At 41.4% G+C, this 21,095-nt stretch overlaps 1 protein-coding gene across 4 annotated transcripts in view; it reads left to right on the plus strand.

Annotated features, from left to right (window-relative positions):
* LOC137188305 (pre-B-cell leukemia transcription factor 1) overlaps window positions 1-21,095 on the plus strand; it is a 65,466-nt gene that overhangs the window by 34,534 nt on the left and 9,837 nt on the right. For all 4 annotated transcript variants that reach the window (XM_067597912.1, XM_067597911.1, XM_067597914.1 and 1 more), the window contains 3 exons: window positions 14,512-14,756; window positions 17,134-17,324; window positions 20,070-20,205. In XM_067597912.1, the coding sequence (XP_067454013.1) occupies window positions 14,512-14,756; window positions 17,134-17,324; window positions 20,070-20,205 (572 nt within the window). The remainder of the gene's footprint in view (window positions 1-14,511; window positions 14,757-17,133; window positions 17,325-20,069; window positions 20,206-21,095) is intronic.

Consider the following 21,095-nt stretch of genomic DNA (forward strand, 5'->3'; position numbering starts at 1 on the left):
ATAACAGGCTGTTTATAACCTTGGCAGAGTCTGGGGCCTAATCTGGCAGGAACATATTTCCCCTTGCTCCCCGATAAAGGCCTGTTAGCAGCTTTATCACACGGGCAGATAGAAGTCGAGCCAGAGCGAGACGAGCACAGCACTGAGCCCAATCTGGCACCACACACACATGGTTCTGCTGCTTTATTTTTAGAAGCCTTGTCACCCTCCCCTCCCCAAACACACACACACACACCACACAACACCAGCCCCACTCCTTGTCAGAACGAGCAATTAATTTCTACATCTGCCTTCTTGGGCAACACAAGGACCAACAAACAAATTAAAAGGACAATGTCCCCATTCATCATTGTAGCATTTGGAGTTTCAGAATGCCTGTGCATGAGAAAAGAAACAAGAGCAGGAAGATGGAGGGCATTCTCTCTTATGCATGTCATCATATTTGGTCACTCTTTGTTACATATAATGTAGAACCTAAAAGTAATGAGCTGGAAAACATAATACATACATGCTGCTACGGTGTTCATGTGAGCTATTCTTTTTTTCACATTCTACAGAAGGAATGGGCATCTCAATTTATTTAAAAACATATTCCTGACTAAATAAAAGGAAGGTTTTTATAGCTGTTTTCCTGCTTGTACCTCTAAGTTGCTCTGGGATATGTGTGAGCTTGCTCTGCTATTTTCTGTATCCCCATCTTGATGGCTCTGCGTAGGCACAATTAGAGAGAGCGCTCCTTTCAGAGCTGGAGAAAATTGTCGTCCTCTGTAAATTGCTTTGCCACAGCTTAAAGAAGATCTCTTGTTATCCTCTCATTCAGTCTTTCTCGCCGCCCGCTCTCCCTCTCTTTCAGGAAAATTGCTTTCTCGCAATCAACAGATTGCTTGCTGCACTTAGGGGTAAATACAGGTAGACTGGAGCATTAGCATAACATTATTCAGACAAGTGTCAACCTCGAGGCAGTTAGCGCTGCATCTAAGCTCAGTGTGAGGTGAAATGAAGTGCTACAGAGTTGGAGGAGCTGCTGCTGTGAGATTTTCAGAGAGGAGCAGGAATTGGCCAAAAGTGCAAGAGTAAGAAAAGATGATGCACTCCGCGCTTAAAAAGGAAAAAGCATGGAAATGTGACAGCGGATCCTGCTTCAAGGTGACTTAAAGTGTACAGTTTACTCCCTCTTGGGCTGCAGGATGATCCTGGACTCTCTGGAGGTCTGCAGCATGTAGGTCAGACTGGCCTCATCATCCAACTGCACACCATACAGGATAGGCTACAGTAGATGGAAAACAGCTTTACTGGTGCGGTGGTGATATATGGCCCAGTGACACGAGACTGAAAACAGAGCTTGATGTGGAGTGTTGGATCAGTCCTGCTACAGACACATTTTAATGCTTTTTCACTCGCGCCAGTTAGCTCAAATTAACCTCACAAGCATGAGTCTAATTAAGTTTCCTCATTGAAGCTTAGCGCCACTCCTCCTCGCTGCGTATAATTTGATACCCTTCGTCCTTGGGGATGGGCTGTGAAGAGCAGCAGGCGCGATCTTTATCCTCCTCCATTACTCCACCCTTTTTCTCTTTCTTGATTGACAACAGGGGTTCCTTCTGACCTACATTTGCATCTGCTCCCTGACCCAAATAGGACCCATGTAATGAGCCGTTCGGCTATTTTTTATTTATTTTTCTGCCCAAGCAGGAACTTGTGTGGTACAGGGGGGTGTTTGCTGTGCTGTGGTGTTAGTGGTGTCCCCAGGGCTTTGTGTCTGGAGCTGCAGGGGCTGGCTGCGTGGTCACACAGGCCATTCTAGGTCATCTGATTGCACTTCATGGTGATTACTAATCAGGGACTTGTGCTAATACCATATCACTGGGATGCAGAGGCGAAGTCATCAGTCAGATTTCAATCTTATTCGTCAGGCGCTATGTCATCAGTTTTCCTCAAGTGTCCTCCCAAATATGGCAATAAACCCAAAATCCATTCAGAGTCCTAGTCATGCAGAGCATCGGGCTGTAATATAATCTGACTGTGCAATGAGTCTGGTATTGTTTCCTCCCAAACACCAGGAACAGTCGGCGCTGGCAGCAGCTTGTACACAAATAGAGAGAGAGTGATCCCTTGGGATCCCACTGTGGATTCCATGAGCGAGCGTGAAAGACGCACGATGCTCTCAAGACATGTAGCTCGTGTTAGTGCAGCAGCCATCACAGTGAACCTGTCGGATAAACACAATCATCACACCGGAAATATGAGCAGCTTCTTGATAAAGATGCTTTGTCAAAAATAGAGAAGAGACAGACACATTAAAGTGTGTTTAGAGAACAAGTCGCCTTCTTTCTGTTCTTTTCACAACACTGTCAGATCACATATGTGAGCTTTAAGAATGCTTCACAGTGTCAGACCTGTTCACACATCGTAACACTCTTATTGAACAGACACATGCATATACGTGTTATGCATAGACGCATTGAGCAGATTGAATTTTGCTCCAGCAGAAATATAAATTTAGACTTGCAGGAACAACTCTGGAACTTGTTTCCTGGTTTCATTTCCTGTCTCTTCACTGTTGGATTTTCTCTTATCAGCAAGTGTGATATGTGAATAATCTCATTTTCTCAGCAGCTTTTTTTTGCAGCTTTCACAATGACAATGTTCCATATTTCCGATTTTGAAGAACATTCTCGCCGCCGTAAGTGTTACAGTTGTGCGAGATAAAAAGAACGTCCCTTTTGAAGAAGAAGGGAATGAGACATATTCACCAAGAAATTGCCTTTCTTTTCATTCATTTCACTTCCTGCTTTAGTCCACCTCATTTCAGATAATATTGCTCCCATCTGTGCTGAACAATCAGAGAGGAAACCTTTTCTAGTGGCTGCATTAGATAGCCTTTTATTTTCCTTGGGCCTGCAATCATAATGACATAATGTTGTGCACGAGCCTCTGCAGGGCTCTTCTCTCTATCTCTCGCTGTGGATTCATAGTCAAAGCAGCTTCACTGTTCCTGATATGTAAAATACCAAATCCTATTATTTCTCCAGCTAAATAACACCGGTCCCAAAGGCGTCGTGTGATGTTTTAATGAGAGCCCCGAATCCCGATGCTCAACGCTGTCTTCTCCTCTGCATTTCCTTAAACTGCCAAGTAAGAGCCCCATTAATAATTCAGCTCATTAAAGTGTGTAATTAATCTGGAGCTGTGTAACAGGGAGAGACTGGGGCGCAGGGAGGAAACTCTCCAGGGGGGGCACAAGAGAAACATTGGGCTAAGAGACACAGCACACCCGCTGTGATGGAACCAGTTCCCCGGCACACAACCAGTCCTCCTGCATCATTTATCTGGCAGAAAAAAGCTACAGAGAGGCGCCGCCGCACCGAGACATCTTCAGGCAACTCAGCCAATCAACGATGCAGCGCGGGTGCACACAAGGCGCTGAGGCTGTGTGTGTGTGTGTGTGTGTGTGTGTCCTTGTGAATGTGGGGAATCTGCTCTGGTGTCTGTTTACTGTAGATGTTGAAGGTCAGTTTCTGTGTTTCTTGGAAGGCTTTTTTAGTCAGCGCAGATTCCCCTAAAATTTTCAAATGAAATGTAGGTGTTCAGAGATCATTCATGTGCTCATAGAACACTTTAACACATTATATTATCATATATAGTCAAGCACCTAATTGTTCTATAGTACTTATGTGTTGTAAAATTATTACACATGAACAATTTATGAAATAGGAAACAGCATGGCAAAAATCAAGGATATTTTTTAAAAAAGAACTTTTACTTTCAGTTACTACAGTACCATGACTTAAATGCTTTCTGCTTAACAACTATCACTTTGGTATCATAACAGATACCAAAAAGAATTTCACAGCAAGGAAATGTTGAAAATCTAGTATAAAATATGCCGTTTTGCTGTGACAAAAGATTATAAATAGGATAAAAGGCTAGTGTGGGCCATCCTATAAAAAAATCCTCAAAAGAAAATCTAAATGTCTTCATACAAAGAACACAAGGTCCACTTGTACTGTATTTTCAAAGCTTTAATTGTAGGTACACAAATATTTTCAGGCTGCAGAATTTCAGAGTAAACCAATAAATCAATGGGGCTGACATATTGGGCCGATAGTGGCTTTTCACTGCTATGTCAGTATCAGCATATCTTTTTGTGTTATACAACAGGTCTACATTGTAGTTACATTAATAATTATCAGGAATAATTGCACAAATCTTTATGATTGTATGAATTTAGTTTATTTTCTGTGTGTTCATAACACAGCTATAAAAGGATTTGTTCTTGGAGGGGCACTGTCTGAATGTACACACCGTTGAACAGCACAAAGCAGTTGAGATGAGTGTTCTGCTGTTTGCTTTCAGATGGTTCAGGTAGACCTCGGTAAACAGTGGCATTCACACTCAGCATGCCTGCTGCCACTCACAAGCCCTCAGCTGCTCCAGATGTGGCTTAATTTACTGCGACTTGGCTAATCATGGTGATTAAGGATTAATTACTGTTAATCACTTTTACATAAACTGGTTGGCAGTAGGAGAGCTGCGCTCTGTGGAAAATACCACACAAGTGTGTGTAGTCAGATAGATGGAATGGGACAGAGCTGGAAGGCGCCGGGCTTCCCAGTCGGATGCTCCTGTGGGTTTATGCTGTAGCTTTCTTACTCATGAGCACACCAGTCAAAGGAAGTTAACCTCTAATAATTCTCTGCATCAGTTAATACTGGTCAAATAGTACAAAGCCAGTTTGTACTGAATGTTTATGTAGATTGGTTGAGTCTCTGTATTCCTAAATAGGAGTCATCCTGGACACGTTGTTGCTAAGAGGAGACACATTGTCAATATTCAACACAGCAGTTGTCTCCAAACCGCTCCTGGTCAGCCGAGGCTAAACAGACACTGCTGGGCTGTGCGACTATCCTGCTACAGGAGATAAGAATGTGAAGGAGCATAACCACTGTGAGTTCCATTAACACAGACTGACAAGGGAATCACAGGGACATCAGGGGGTCCGGGATGAGGCTGACAACAAAGCCGCTGCACTGTGTTCGTGCCCCCCTCCCCCCCCCCCCACCTCACCCCTTGCACAAGCTGAGGGTGGCAGTGTGGTCACCTTCCCTCCTTGGCCTGGTTTCACACTGTGACATGCTCGTCTGCTCTCCTGAAGGAATGGCTTTAATAAGGTAGAGCAGATCAAGGCAACTGTTAATGACATGGCAGGCCCAGTCAACACACTGCCTGAGGCCATGGATGGCCCCAGTCTGGTGCACGCTGCTGGACGCTCGCTATCTCATGTGGGACACGCAGGACACTTGTCTGGATGCTCTTTAACTGCTACCCATCCTTTATGTGGGCTGAGAAGTCACATAGTGAAATGAACCCAACCTGACTTCCTGCATTATACTGCATTTAATCACAGGCAGTATTATAGAGACCTTTTGTCTGATTTTGAATAAACTTGGGTGAACGATGACTTTTTTTCTCAATCTTGGCAGTTTTTGAAATTGCAAGTTTAGAATACTGGGCTCAGGAAGTAGGAATCAAAGAGTGGGGAATGAATGGTATGAAATTCCCAAAATCGCATGTTTGAAAAAGCCAACCACAAAGCAGGAGTGACTCTCAGGTTGGCACTAGCCATGTGAAAAAACAACAGACCTTCTCCTCTGTATACTATTGTGTCCTGTCCATAGCCAGAGCAGAGGGCCTGTCACATAGCAGAGCAGTGTACCAGAAAAAGTTAAGACAAGTCCAAACTTTTCAGCTTGTATCGCATCATCCAGCAACAGATTTTGATCGCCAATAAAATGGGAAACGATTGAGAAAGACATTTTGACACTGACAGATGCTACGGGGTCCAGCAACAACACAAAGTTGTCCCAAACTTTGCTGGATTCCAAATCTCTGTCTGACTGTAAGACATTTATTCAAGTTTAAGCCTCATTATTTTCCAGTAAAGAAAAAAACTTACTCATTGAAACAGGATTTTCAATCACAATTGATGGAAGGGTTGTCCTTTAGTTCAGTAGTGCCCAACTTTGGGGTCAAGATAGATTGGAGCGGTACCCAAATGATTAACAATAGAAAAAAAAAAAGAAAAAACATTTGACTGTGGAATCATAACTCAAGCTCCACTTACTAGTTTTTTTTCTACATCTTACCAGCTTCACCAGTGGACAAAGCCTGATGAAAACCATGAGATGTGGTTGAAAGGTTCAGACGAAGCTTGTAAATGTACTTTCTGTTAAGATGACTTTGTCAAGCTATTTACAAGACCAAGAGTGAACTTTCACACTTGAGAAAAAGACATTTTTACCAAACCAAAATTACATGTCGACATGTACATTTTTTAGTATCTTTGTTTTATTTCTTGTGAGATACTGGACAGTTTGACCTTTTCAGGTAAAAAATATGAAAATGAAACCATCTGAGAAAGGAAAATCACTCTCTTGTCAAACAGCCCACAGTTCACAGACATATGCAACCTGCGACAAGGGTTTGCAAGAAGGCTTTGCATCCCTTTTAAAGGGTCATAAGCCAAAAAAAGTAGGAAACTGTTATGCAATAAAAAATATTGAAACTTTTTTGAAAAATTTGTGTGCACTCACCATGTAGATAGAATAAGGCATAGAAGCAAGCCTGAGGCTGCTAGTTTCTAAACTTCCTCCTGAATGCACTGAGATTAGGTCAAATGTACCATTCTCACACAGAAAAGTTTTTCATAAAAAAAGTGTCAGACAGAAGTGAATACTGAGTAATGGAAATCATTTTTCATGTAAATTCCAGTAGGAAGTGTACGTCCACTGTATGAAAGGCTACATCGTTATTCGTGGCCCTGAGGCCTTGGTGGACCTAATTCTAATTACCTTCATTAGTGGTATCTGCAGAGAAGGAGCGTGTGTGTGATCAGGCTTTCTTAACAGAGAGTGCTGCTTCTTTCAGTTCTGAAGTGGTGGTTACAAAGCGAAGGGGCCACAGAAAGGATGAGAAGGCAGCAAAGCGCTTTAATGTGAAGGCTGTCAGCTCCACTCCCCTTGGTTTTCACCTTCTGAAGAGCACAAGGCCTTATCGGTTTAATTGACTCTTTATCTTTTTGTTAATTTCCCCTTTAGTGCAATAGCTGCCGTTATACCTTTTGATATGTCATTTTACATTGGCTTTTGCATTGACTTACAGGAAGTGGCGGTATAGATTACCATATTTCATAAAAAGGCAGATTTCTTTAACAACACTGTTAAGGAGCTCAGTTGCTTCTTAATTGTCTTCATTGTCCATTAACCTCTTTGATATTGTCTGTTAACCTTTTTCCCCTGAAATGAATTACATGACTTTGTGGCTACGCTTTGAAAGCAAATGCAGTAAAATTATTTTATTCTTTGCACATCCCAAAGTGCTTTTTGTGAATATGTAATAAGTGAAATATAATTTTATATTGTTTGCAGGAGTTTAAAGACTTGAATCTTTGCAAAGGCAAACAGAGGGGACTTAAAGGGAGCTGGATTTAACAGTTTGATGCCTGTCGTCTTCCTCCTGGTGTATGTTGGTTCTCTTTCCATTCCAGTACACTTGCGACTGTATAATGAATTATGCCGATGTAGAATTAGCATGTAGCTGTCGCTTCGGCTCTGGTGCCTGCCTTGTGACAGGACCACCGTAGCACAGGCTGGCGTCGAGAGAGGGGGCTTCTACTGTGATTTATTAACTGCTGAAGCCACAATGAAGTGTGCCCACTGAAGCACCAATGCAAACAAATAGGGCCAGAGCTGTCACTGTACTGTAAATTCAAGCAGACAGGTCGACCACAGCCTGACCAAAAAGGGTTAATTATGCAAAAGCATTTCGCTTTCACCAGACACACTAGTCTTTTTTTAAGGATGGAATGATTATCTGAGACAGGATTACATCATGCCTCTATTTGGTAAAAGATATAAGAGCTACACATGAGATAACATTATAAATATTTAAGAGACTTTTTTTTTTTTAAATGTGCTTATTATATTTCCTCAGCAATGATTTAGATACCTTATGCCATTTTTCAATACTACAGGAAGCCATCAAAGTTATATTAAAATTTGCTGATACAATATTTTACATCAGAATCAGATTGAATGAAGATTCTTGATGGATACTAGGGCTGTCACTTTTTCAAAAAATCACATCTAATTTGTTTGTATTAATTTGAACGCAAGCCACATCTTAAATGGCATTGTAGAATTTACGTTGTTCCATTCATTCACCTATTCATTCAGCTAGCTTACTGAGTGACAAGCTAACATTACCTGCAGGCTGCTTCATTTTATAAAGTCAGCAAACAGCCGTACCTTTATCCACTTTTTTTCCATTTATGGTGTCAAATCCAAAATGTTTCCTCATATTACCTCTCAGATCTTTTGGTGTTATGGTCATTCGCTCAGCATGGTTCGCTAGTTTTCTCCATTTTATGTTAACAAAGGGAGCAACAATAGCCCAGCCTGTACACTGTGAATTTTGAGTTAAAAAAGAACATTATACAGTAAATCGAACATTTCTTTCTTTCCCCAAATTTAAACAGTTTCTCTAAGTATTTTTTGAAAATACCATAGTAGCTACATTTTTTTGTTTTTAGCAATGATAATTTCTTCTCTTTTTCCCCATAAACAAACCACTATTTCTGCTGCTACAAACAGAGGAAGCATTACTTCCTGTGTACCAGATGATTTTTCTTTCTCAGGAAAGACCTACCTGACACAGCAAAAGTTTTTAATTAACTATGTTTAAGCTGAATTACTATCGGGTCATATTGTTCAAACTAATATGAAAACATCACGGGTTGTCACTTTAAAGTCTTGTGCCCTTCACCTTTCTAATCAAAGTGCTCTTAGAAATGTCAAGCCAGGCAGTTGTTGATCTGCCTGGACATGCTGTCACCTGACCGGCATCGCGTGTCACTTTTGGCCGACTCTCCCTGTGCTGCTACCCGTGACGTAACACTGCGGATCACATTTCAGCATCTGGGTGCAGAAAGGAGAGCCTCCAAAGGTGTCCGCCAGTTTGAACTGAGGCACCAAATCTCTGTCAGAGGCCTTTATGTTTGACCGTCCATCTCGCTAACTGTGACAGAACGGCCCAACATCATTAATTAAACATCAGGCTTTCCCCCAATCACCCGCTCGCCATGACAGGCTGCCATGCCAACAGTCCCTGTCGACATGCCTTCGAAATCTAGAAGGGTATTACATATGGTAATGGTTTTTGACAGCCTGCCATTTGCCTCCGTTAATCTGATAGGATAAGATATCTGGACTGCAGAGCATGGTGTGCTGTAACTCTTTGAGTCTGATATTGTTATGCCATAAAAAACTGAATCATTTTGAAGATGCAAGCAGTGTCCTGGAAGAAATCTTAATCCCCTGACAAGCTTTTGATACAATCCCAAATATTGTCACTGACTCAAAAGTGTATTTTTAGAACTGGCTCTTGTTTGTATTTGCTGTCAATTTTAATATTTTTCACATTTATGAACTCCTGTCATGTATGGCGGGATGATATGACAATCTATACCGGACTTGTGTCCTTCCCCACTGATAACATTTCTCCAAAGAAGCTAGTTATGATGCTAGCCCCAGGCTGCCAACCCACTTTTGTTTTGCCACGGTTCATTCCCCTTCAGAGAGGAGAAAGAGTTTATTCTCTGGTCTTTGTTCAATTAAGACTCACCCCAAACTCTGAGCTGCTTTGAAATGATGTATCTCTGTTGCAAGTAGTTCAATTAATATTTTAATACCCACACCCGTCTTCATATGAGGCCACGAGCCAATCTTCTCGAATGACTAATATATGGGGAACGTTACACATGTGCTTGCTGAAAACAAGCAACGAGGGGGGAGAAGACGGGGGTTTAGGCAAGCTGCTCTCCCCCAAATAGGGACGTAAATCATCTGCGAGCATGATATTCCAAGCTTATCCTCAAAGAGCAAAAGCTTTTTCCCTCAGCTGTGCGGAAATGAAATAAATATTCCCAGATAAACGACCAGACAGTTAAACATCCACCTCTCCAAAAGCCAATTGCCTGGGGATTTTATTAAATATCGATTTGATTTGTAAAAGGCCAGATGTTGCAAGGTTAAATAAATGTCATGTTTCTCCCATTGCAGTTTACTTTTCTTGTGTTCTCGGTCTGTGACATTTTGTCTTGCTGTGTGTAGACAAAGCAGTAAAACCACCAGCGACCAGTGCATCCTGACCCAATGGATTTACATATGTTGAGATTTCCCTCCAACATTACACCACAATCCTGCATTCTGTGTGTTATTAGAAAAGTAATCGATGCAAGAATCCCGTGTTTTTCTTCATATTAACACACAAAATAAAGCAAAGCGATAAAGCCTGGCGCAAACCTCCTTCTGAGAATTGCTTGTCAACAACAGGAGGAAGGAATAAGGCATCGTCTGACAACAAGCCATCTTTGAAACGCCTCCAAGAGGGAAATGGCATCCATTAGAGACATACAGAAAATGTGTGTTCACTGAGGGGGGGAGGGCGGTCCAAATCACACACACACACACGCACACACACAGATAATTGTTTATCCCTGGGAGAACCTTCAGTGTTTGTCTGCGGGTGGCTAAGTAAGTTCACCAGCACTATTGGACAGGGAGTGCCCAGCAGACCCAAGGCTCGAAAAACATTAGGATGAATCAATTAGGCTCCCATTAGCCAATAAAGTGGCCCTCACTGAGTCGTGTAATTATGACCCACAGCAAAGCCAATTTTATGGAAGCACATTATCCCTTTCTTTTCTTTATTAATTTTATTTGTTTGAGATAATCCCTCCATGGTTTTAATTATGTGCTTTAGGTTCAGGGTGGAATAAATAAATCATCATTTGCTTCCATCAGACATTCTCTTCCGAACACTGCAGGTCTGCAGTTTTTCTCCACGTGGGGAAAACGACCCATCGCAAGACAAGAGGTTGTAACCATCACGTCTGTCATCGTTATACGGATTGCACTGATTAGTCACTTAAATTCAAAATGAGCACCGTCACATACTCCTCACAGAATCCACATTAACCCCACTCGGAGTAGGTTCCCATCAGATTGTATGGTAAGAGGAGGCAGGAAAAGCTGATATTATAGGCAACAGCTACTTAGCCTGTTCCCAGCTCAGAGGACACTGTGTAAGTGTGACAATGTGCTGTCAATGAGGGATGACAGTACACAGCCAACATGGCGTAATGCATTGTTCCTTCCTGGGTCCCTCCTGACAGATGCTCTCCAAGACAGCTGGATCAGCAGCAAGGATGGAGCTGGGATCTGGGCTGTGCATGAGGAGAGGATGTGATATGCGCCTGATTAGCGAGGGTAGACTCATGTCAACAAGCAAGGCCTGGGGATAGTTAGATAGAGAGTTTGTGTTAATTGTCAGTTTAAGGCACACTTTCAGCATGTTTACCTATTTATTTTGAGCAAAAACCTCTGTATAGAATTCACAGTGGTGTTGAATGTAGTCGTTTGCTTTTCATTTGCACATGACCTTTGTTATTCCATCCTTTTAAAAAAGGCGGCCCTTCTCTTCCCCTTCCAAGAGATCTCCTAAGAAATGACCTTCTCTGCAACAGCCGCTCTTGTAAGACTGATGTTGGAGGTGCTTTAAGCCAAGTTAAATAAACACTTCATGAATGTTAAGCTGGAACTTGGCAGACACGAATCGAATGGTTTTGTGGACACTGGGAATTTTTATGTTCCATTTTCATTTGACAGTCTAGACGTTTTATGAGTTTGGGAAGAAATCCGGCCTCGGTTTTTCGGTAGAAACATCTGAGAAGAGCTTCCTCCCTTACATATTTTTGTGCTGGTGTTCTCTGGATTGTGCTGTTGCTCATTATTTAGTGACATTTTTCCCCTTCCTCTGTTTTCAATGGACAGGGTCAGGTGAGATGTCTAAAAACAATAGGCCGAATTGAGAAATCAACACTCTCTGAATATTCCGAGCCTTGTAACAGTCCACACTGAAGTACCTAATGTGGCTTCTTATTGTGCATCTTTTGTCAGAATTGTCAGTTTTTTTCTTCGTCTTCAAAGTCTGCGCTGCCATGAGTTGTTTTCCAACTAAAAATTACTTCCAGAAAGTGCAGCTCATTTCCCTCCATGGGATATTGTGGTGTGCTCACATTTTAACACCCACTTCAGTCTGGTATTTATGAGGTGGTAACTATAGAAAAGAACTGCCTCTCTATACTGGTGAGCGCTCAGGAGCCGGGGAGCGGCGGGGGCCTCTGCTGATGTACGTTAACTAAAGCGGACAGGCGGGTTTAGAGTTTCTGATGGAGCAGGTTTGATTGGGTCATAACGGGGTTGCAGTTGCGGCGGCGCAGAGGTAAGCAGGGTGTGAAGCCATGCGAGATTTCCCCTCCAAGCCTGTCCATACATTACCAGAGTGATGAAGGAGTCTGGGTAATGAGACAGGATGTTTGTACAGTCCTGCCATCCCAAGAGGCACCCTCCTCCTCCTCCTCCTCCTCCAGCACTCCTCCCACACTCAATCTACCTCCTGCTGAGCCTGTGGCCTGAACCTCTGACCCCTTCCACTCGCCAACAGTTGCCATATTTGCATTTCCAGTCCACTTAAAGACCGGGGGGGTGACGGAGGGAACCCCCTCCTCTTCCTCTGCTAGTGCAGCAGGCCTCATTCTCATCCCAGTGACCCCCTGCCCAGGCCTACCAACCCGGACAGCAGTCTGGGGTTAATGCACCAAGCACTCCCATTGTCTCTGAATTAATGAAGTGCTCCCTGCCTGTCCCTTCTCATTCACTGGCAACGAGACAAATGACAAGTGGTAACGTTTTAAATGGCTATCGACACACACAGGGGCATAAAGTCACCAAGTCGCATCTCATGTTAGCTCAATGGCCGAGGCCCTGTAACGATGACGCCGGCTGCCGTCGATGCACTTTCGATGACCACTCTGGGATCAATTTAGATCCTAGCAGCAGCACACTCCACCCAGAAGGAGGTGTTTTATATTGAAATGGATGCTTCTCAGATGGAGGAGAACGAGTCAGAGCTTGTGAGTGTTTTCACCTCAGAAAATGGAAGGTGGGATTTGACGCTCCTAAAGAATGGCAAGGGAGACCTCTAGTGGAAGGCAGAGGTATCCATCCATCCAGGTTATTGTTGTTGATCTCAAGATTAGCATTTATTGTACCATGTAACACTTGACATTGCAAAGATGTCAGTTAGAATTCTTTATAACTGAATGAACATTGTTGCATCAGATCACATCAGGTCACTTAAAAGGTGTGAATCCAGGTGTGAAATCTTTATCACGTGTTATTCTCTCTTTCCTTGTCTATTTCTCCGTCCAGTCTGCTGTATGCCAACCAATCAAATCTACATGTATATTTGAAAAACAAATTAAGAAGTATACTGTAGTTGGACTTTTCCACTAATGAAAATAAATCTCTTTTTACAGGATTTTTTTTTTTCAAACCACTTCAAAACATGCTCAAGAACACAACAATCACATCATACGTCACCCAAACTAATAACTAAAATCATGTATTTTTTAAAATGATTAAAAAAACAATGCTAATAGTGAAAGAGATGGAAGTGAGGGAAAATAGTAGAAGACACAAGGTTTCTAGAGTATTGATTTACATCAAAATGGAAACTGGGGTTAAAGGAGTGATCCCAGCAGCAGTAAGAGAGGATGGGAGAGAGATAGTGGTTCCTAATATTAAAAAAAAATCTGCTTTATAATCTCTCCAGTACCTTATCTTCTCAAAACAAGGGTAGCTCATTAAATCAGGCATCCAGTTTATATGGGAGGGTGCATGGCTGGATTTCCAATTCAAGACAATCAACTGTCTGGATTTTACAGCGGAGGAAGCCGGAGCATCTTTATGGAGAGTTTTGTGTCTTTTGGTGAAAGGATAGAGAGTGCAACGAGTGGACAAAAGTTGATTATTGAGCCCAGCAACAAAACATTTGTAACAATGAGGCTTTACATCCATTCTAAACAAAATCAATATCTGATTTAATTTTCAGTTCAACTTTAATCCAATATATGTGATGTGTAAGTTTGAAATGAATGATTAAAACATTTTTCCCACCATCATACAACACAGACCCAGCTCCTGTGGAAACGGAAACACTTTTTCCAACTAAACTATAAATCTTTAAGCATCTGAAAAGATGAGTTTTAGGGGATTTGAATTTCAAAAAATACTCAGAGACATAGCAAACATCCTCTCTATGTACAGATCTGGAATTGTTTTAATAATTCTTGTACACCAAAACCCAAAGACGCTTTCATGTACTAATGAAAGAAAATAAATCAGTTTTAGTTTCTGGAGTGTTGCTTAAGTGTCTGCCTGTTTCTACAACATCCTGCATCACTCACTCTGAGCTGGTGGATGTGTGGATGCAGTTCGGCGGTGTCAGCCACGCAGTCAGGCTCTGCAGCTGACAGCTTGTTACGGTGCATCACGCCATTGTAGGTGTGACCTTTATGACTGACCTCTGACTTGTTCCTGTCATTTGCAGTGCTGAGTATCCGCGGCGCCCAGGAGGAGGAGCCCCCGGATCCCCAGCTCATGCGGTTGGATAACATGCTGCTGGCAGAGGGCGTATCCGGTCCAGAGAAAGGCGGAGGTTCGGCGGCGGCGGCGGCTGCAGCGGCGGCCTCGGGAGGAGCGGGGGCGGACAACTCTGCAGAGCACTCCGACTACAGGGCCAAGCTGACCCAGATCAGACAGATCTACCACACAGAGCTCGAGAAGTACGAACAGGTGAGGACAGCAGACCGGCCTGCACATATGAACACTAGACGGCTCGTTTTTATTGAGCCATTGACTTATCCTGACAGACTGTAAAAGATATCCCAATCAGTCTGTGACTAACTCATATCTTACTATTATAATAACAATAATACTAATAGTAATAATGATAATATTTAAATAGTGCTTTCCAAGGTTACAAGCCTTTAGAGAGACATTAAAAGCACAAACACAGTTTGCAGAAATAACAGAAAATGAAAATCAGTCATTCATGAATGACAATATTCCTCAGATGAATGCAACTAAACTCTAGTTGTGAGTAAATTTCATTTAGGTTAATTTTCATTTATGGACTTCAGCTAATTTCAAAGTACTGTGAGGCAGTTTACTGATGTTTGTCTCACCACATTGTTTCTGAAAATTCTCCACAATTAAAGCACACAGACAAAAAATGTCCCTCTCACCAGTAACAATATTAAGAGCTTACTCCACAGATTTAGTATTGCACTTCCTTAAAGCTGGTCTGGGTCAAGGCCCTACAATATTGGTGCCTACATTTCCCATAATGCAAGCGCGCATACTTTCTTTGACGCTCCCCACCTAGTTAACGCTCAAGGCTTTCAAACTCCACACTCCTAGTTTAATGCATCATCTCCAAGCGTGAGCTGAGATAACCCTGATGACATCACTAGGGGCAAGGACTGCAACTAATGATTATTTATATTAATCGGTTTATCTATTTTTTGATTAATCATTCATAATCATGAAGTCTATAAGATGTCAGAGAATAGCAAAAGATGTCCATCACAATTTCCCAGAATTCAAGGTTGTCTTGTTGTAGAGTTGTTGGTGAATAACTTTCTGTCAATCAACTGATTGATTAATCAACCAGTTGTTTCAGCAGTAATAGGGTGCTGACTACTTTAGAAACATTAGAATAATAAAGTAAATAGTAACAGATCTTGATGCGTAAAATCTTTGGACTTCCCCTTTAATTTAGTGGATTTCACTTTAACATCGTTTTATGTTTCTTGGCTTTGTGGTCATCCGGTTTGGATGCTTACTGTTTGTAATGAAAGTCGGGTATGTTAGAGCTGAAACAAATCTGTTAACAGTCAGTCAGTCGAGAAAGCTAAATCAGCAATGTCATTTTTCAGGAAAAAATACCAAACGTTGCTTAGTTCCAGCAGCTCATTTATGAGGATTTGCAGCTTTTGTTTGTTGGATTGTTGTTCAGACAAAACAAGATATTTGAAGATGCACCCAAGGCTTTTGGGAATTGTAATGCTCATTTTTCCTCATTTTTCTGACAGTTTTTAGACTAAATTATTCATTGATAGAAAACATATACTGCTAGTACTGATTTACATCTATTAGAAGCCACAGTGTCAGTGCAGGTAAAACTGACAGCCTCAGGTAAATATTAAATATTGTCAAATGTTTGACCAATTTAATTATTCATTATCTGACTTTTCCGCTCTACACTTGAACTTTTTCATCCAGTTTTAAGTCTTCAGTGAAGCAGGATCAGTCTTAAGATTTGGTTGCAACCCTTGTAGACTTGTTATGTTTCCTCAAAATATGTTGCTGTCAGTTAGACTTCCCTACAAAGCTTTCGATTGTGTGTTTCACCCCAGAATAGTCCAGCATATGCAGCATGTTGTGTGTGTCTGTGTGTGTATGCCAAGTATAGTCTTTAAAGCTGTTGAGGGGGGGGGGATGATTTCCTCTCATTGCCTTGATAACCGGTGCATTCATGACAATAGCATCCCTTTCAGATACATGTGAGTGAGACAGATGAACATGCAGATAGACAGACACAGACAAAGCCTGACACGGCCAAATCCAGAGAGAGATCGACAGGGAAGAGAAGAAATAAAGAAGAGGAGACAGTAAGAGACAGAGAGTCGGAGTGTAATATCGTGGCAGATTCACGCCTGGTGTCACATGGGGGGATGAATGAAACGTCGCGGCGTGTTCGTCTCTCAGGGTGGCTATGCTGTGAAAGTGCGTGTCTGAGAAGGGAACAGCTGTCATTGGTTCCTCTCAACACACTGCCATCACCACTTCTATTAAATATGAAATATATCAGCGCTTATATTCCCCCTTGGCTCTGTGAGAAAGCTTGCCCCAGAACTACATTAAGAAAAGAGCTGGATTCTCTCTCTCTCTTTTTTTTTTTTTTTGATTTCCCTCGTCTGTGAATTCTAAACAGTGAATGTTATTGTGTGTGTGCAGATGTGTGTTACTGTAATGGGTCACACTGATGAATTAAGGTCTTATTCACAGTTATTTAACCTCAAGGCAAGTGTTTTGGTGCACTCTTTGATTCTTGTGTGTGTGTGTGTGTGCGTGCATGTGTGTGTGTGTGTTTGCTTTCTCCCTACAGGCGTGTAACGAGTTCACCACCCATGTGATGAACCTGTTGCGAGAGCAGTCACGCACACGGCCGATTTCGCCCAAAGAGATTGAGCGCATGGTGAGCATCATCCACCGCAAGTTCAGCTCCATCCAGATGCAGCTCAAGCAGAGCACCTGCGAGGCCGTCATGATCCTGCGCTCACGCTTCCTCGATGCCAGGTGTGTGTCCTTGTGTACACCGTGTGTGTGCGCGTCGTCTTTTCAAACCGTGCACACCATGCTCCGTGCTGCAAATAACATCCCAATTTAACAACACTGCAAATACCTCATCATGTGCTTTCTTCTCGGCCTCATATCCATATGAATGGCTGATGTAGGAGGCCTATCATACTATAAACATGCTGTAACACATGCTGTTTTGCTATTTACCACACACGCTGGGCTGGTTTGCATCTATGGATGCCATTTGGACCTGCATACCCAGCCACACCGGCCAATAAGAGTTCCCCGCTTGCTCCATAACGCTAACTGTTTCCCTTTTTTAATGTAATCGCTTGTTCCTTTTGATGCGTGCTTCGGATTTGCATACATTTCTCCAAGGATAAATCTCACTCAAACTCTGAGTTGGAGGCATAACATTTAAATGAGGCATGCACTCCCTTACAAAGCTCCCTATCTATTCTCTTGCAAATGATTGTGGCGGTGCAGCGAGGGGAAGGGGAAGGGAAAGGAAGAGGAAAGCTTTCACTGGTTGAGAGGCACTGCCATGCTCAGCTCCGCTGATTAATCTACTGGCTGCTGGAGCCCATGCTGTGCACATTTACATATTCTCAAGCAGGCTTTTGGAGTGCGGGACAGAGATTTTAGCACAAATCTCCTCACCGGTGGATACACGCAAAGAGATTTTACAGGGTTCCCCTCCAGCTTATGCAAAGCCCTCTTTAGATGTGGCACATGCAGACATGACCTGATAGGTGCAGGAGATGGAGGGTCAGTCAACTCATGGGCATCAGCACATGATATCTGCTTTGTGTGTGTGTGTGTGTGTGTGTGTGTGTGTGTGTGTGTGTGTGTGTGTGTTGGGGGGGGTTTTCATATTTCATTTTTTCATATGCAAACCTTGAAAAGATTTATATTACTATTTCATGTTGGATCAATCTGGCCTTGTTTTTGTGCTGTTATGCATGGCACGCTGGGATATTGAGATTTTGCATGTATTATCTGTGTGTTTACTATTAAATATAGATATTCTGTATCTGTTTATGTTTATGTCTTTTGAATTTGTAAATATTAATAATATGGTTTACTTTAATGGGACACTGGGGTCAAAAACCTTTTCTACAAGCGTAGGGATGGGTATTGTTTAAGTTTTGGTACTGACAGCAAAATAATGTTGTTTTCATTACCTTACTATAAGGTATATAAGCTTGTTTTTCTATTTAAAAAGAAGCCAAACTTCTCTTTCTAAAAGCAGGCAGTTGCACAAGAACTTTGCCTAGACTTTGTATTCTTAAATTATAATTTGAAGAATAAATTAACAAGATCAAGAATTTGACCAGATATTCAGTACCTGACAGTTTTCTTTACCCGATGCTGTGGACACATTTCTGTCATAACCAAATTCAAAATCCAATTCATTCAGTTCATACTTCACATTTTACAGTCATTTTTACAGTCAAGGTTTTTCCAAATAGCTAATAAACCTTTTTTCAAACATTGACACACAGATTATGAATTGTTTAATTTCAACAACTAACAGCAGATATTGACTGAACTATTTTTGCCCTCTATGTGCTATTATTGGTCCTGCTAATGCTTTTTTGCAGTTGCTCATAAGCAGAGACTGTAGTGAAGCAGCTCTGGGCCAAACTGTTCTCCTGAGTCCTGACAAAACTGCAGTTAAATTGAAAGCTTCTGGTGAGGGCAGAGGTTTTCACTAAGGAAGGCATTCCTATCCAAACCAAGACCAGGGAAAGCTAAAGAGACCACATCATCTGAAGACCAGTATATCAAGCTAACATCTTGAATGCTAGGCTCCAGTCGGGTTGGATGATTAGAAAATTGCAGCTTTAACGACAGCAGCATTTTTCCAAACCACTTCTTCAACAACACAAGAGGCTGAAATGTTAGCCAGGCCAAACAGAAACAAAAGTTTCAGCTCAACATTAGATCAGACACTGTTATGCTAAATTAGTTGGCATGTGCCAGCAAAATCATTTGGAATTCTCCAATAAAGCTTAGTGACTCATATACTGTCAAGTAGCATCCTGACACATAATTCTCATCCTTTATTTCCTCAGTTTGAGATCCTGGAAGGCACTATAGGGTGCCTTGGCAACTAAAATTATTTTAAGAAGTATTTTATTTAAGTGCAATCAGCATTTTAAATTCAAAGACTGAGTCTCAAATATTGCTTTACATTATTATATTTTATGTTTTAATGATTTGTGCTTTGTTTTAAGTATCTGGATCTGTATCTTTTATTACCGTCTATGATGTTTTTGTTACCATATTCTATATGTTACATGTCCTTGTGCTACTTTAATGTTTTGGTGAGTTAAAGACAATTTCCCGCTCATGGACAATAAAATTGTATATATTCTACTCTATGCTATTAATGTAAAACTGCATAAAATGTACCAGCTAAAACAGTGATGAAAATTATTATCAGTGTGAACTGCGATGGTTATTCTGGATTTGGTGACTTGTACAGGTTCAGCTATAGACAGTAAAAACAAGCCCCACTCAATCCTGCAAAGACCTTTTTAATCACTTCTAGTTTAGTGGAAGAGAATTCTTTTTTCTTTCTGTTAAAGCACCTATGAGCAGGATTAAAGCACCTATCAGCAGGATTTGAAAATGTCTGACTTTGGTGAGACACGGTGGTGGATAGAGATGCGTGTTTTAATGATTGACAAGAACTGGATTCTATTTCTGTTTTAACTTCTGATTCTCTTTTCGCAGACGGAAAAGGCGAAACTTCAATAAGCAGGCAACAGAGATCCTGAACGAGTATTTCTACTCACACCTCAGTAACCCTTACCCGAGTGAGGAAGCTAAAGAAGAGCTGGCAAAGAAGTGTGCCATCACAGTTGCCCAGGTACACCACAGATCACTGCCACCCCACACCACCTGTAGGAAAACTACTGTGCACAGAACCGTAAGCAGAACACGTTTTAAATCTGAACACGTGAAGCAGCTGCTGTGAGCGTCTTGGCAAGTAACCTATTAATACGTTTTGTGACTGTCATGAGTACAGACAGCTCTTCTAATCTTTTTGCAGTACCTTTCACTGAGACAACAAAGAACTCAAAGTCTAAATATGCCATGTCATAAGTTTGAAATCTTGTAAATTCAACCAGACAAAGATATTTTTGACCAATGACTCTTTGTTTCTACTGAAGAAACACAAGTTAAAGTCAACACTGCTGTCATATGTCTCATGTCATCATATAGTGAATCACATCTTCTTCTGGTACAATTACTTTTATGAACTGTAACACAAAAATGTACACAATGGATGGAATTTTAAACAGCTGTACTTTTGATTAGACCAATTTTTCAGCCAGGCCAATATTAGCACATTGCATCCATATCAGTATCAGTGTACTGTTATATGTCAGCCAATAAATCATCCTTCCCAGTACATTTCTTGGTTGCAGTTGTTAAAAACACAAATTGGAGGCAACCGTTTTATGGGTTCTGTAAAGAAAATTAATATTGGCAGATACATATCATTATCAGATTTTTTTTTAACTTTCAAATATCAAGATCAGTATCAGCCCCAATAATCCTGTATCAGTCGGGCTATACTTAATAATTGATATTTGAATAGCATTTTTTCCTTTTCTTTGTTCTATATCATTATAAAGTTTTTTGGATAGTCATCATACAAAGTTGAAAATCATTAGCTAAAACTTTGAGCTGTAGAAAAGTGATTTCCGTTTGTCATTATTTTTGACGCCATTGACTATTGACAAAAAAAAAGGT

Source organism: Thunnus thynnus, chromosome 8, assembly GCF_963924715.1.
Source record: "Thunnus thynnus chromosome 8, fThuThy2.1, whole genome shotgun sequence".
In the NCBI taxonomy this organism is placed as follows: Eukaryota; Metazoa; Chordata; class Actinopteri; order Scombriformes; family Scombridae; genus Thunnus; species Thunnus thynnus.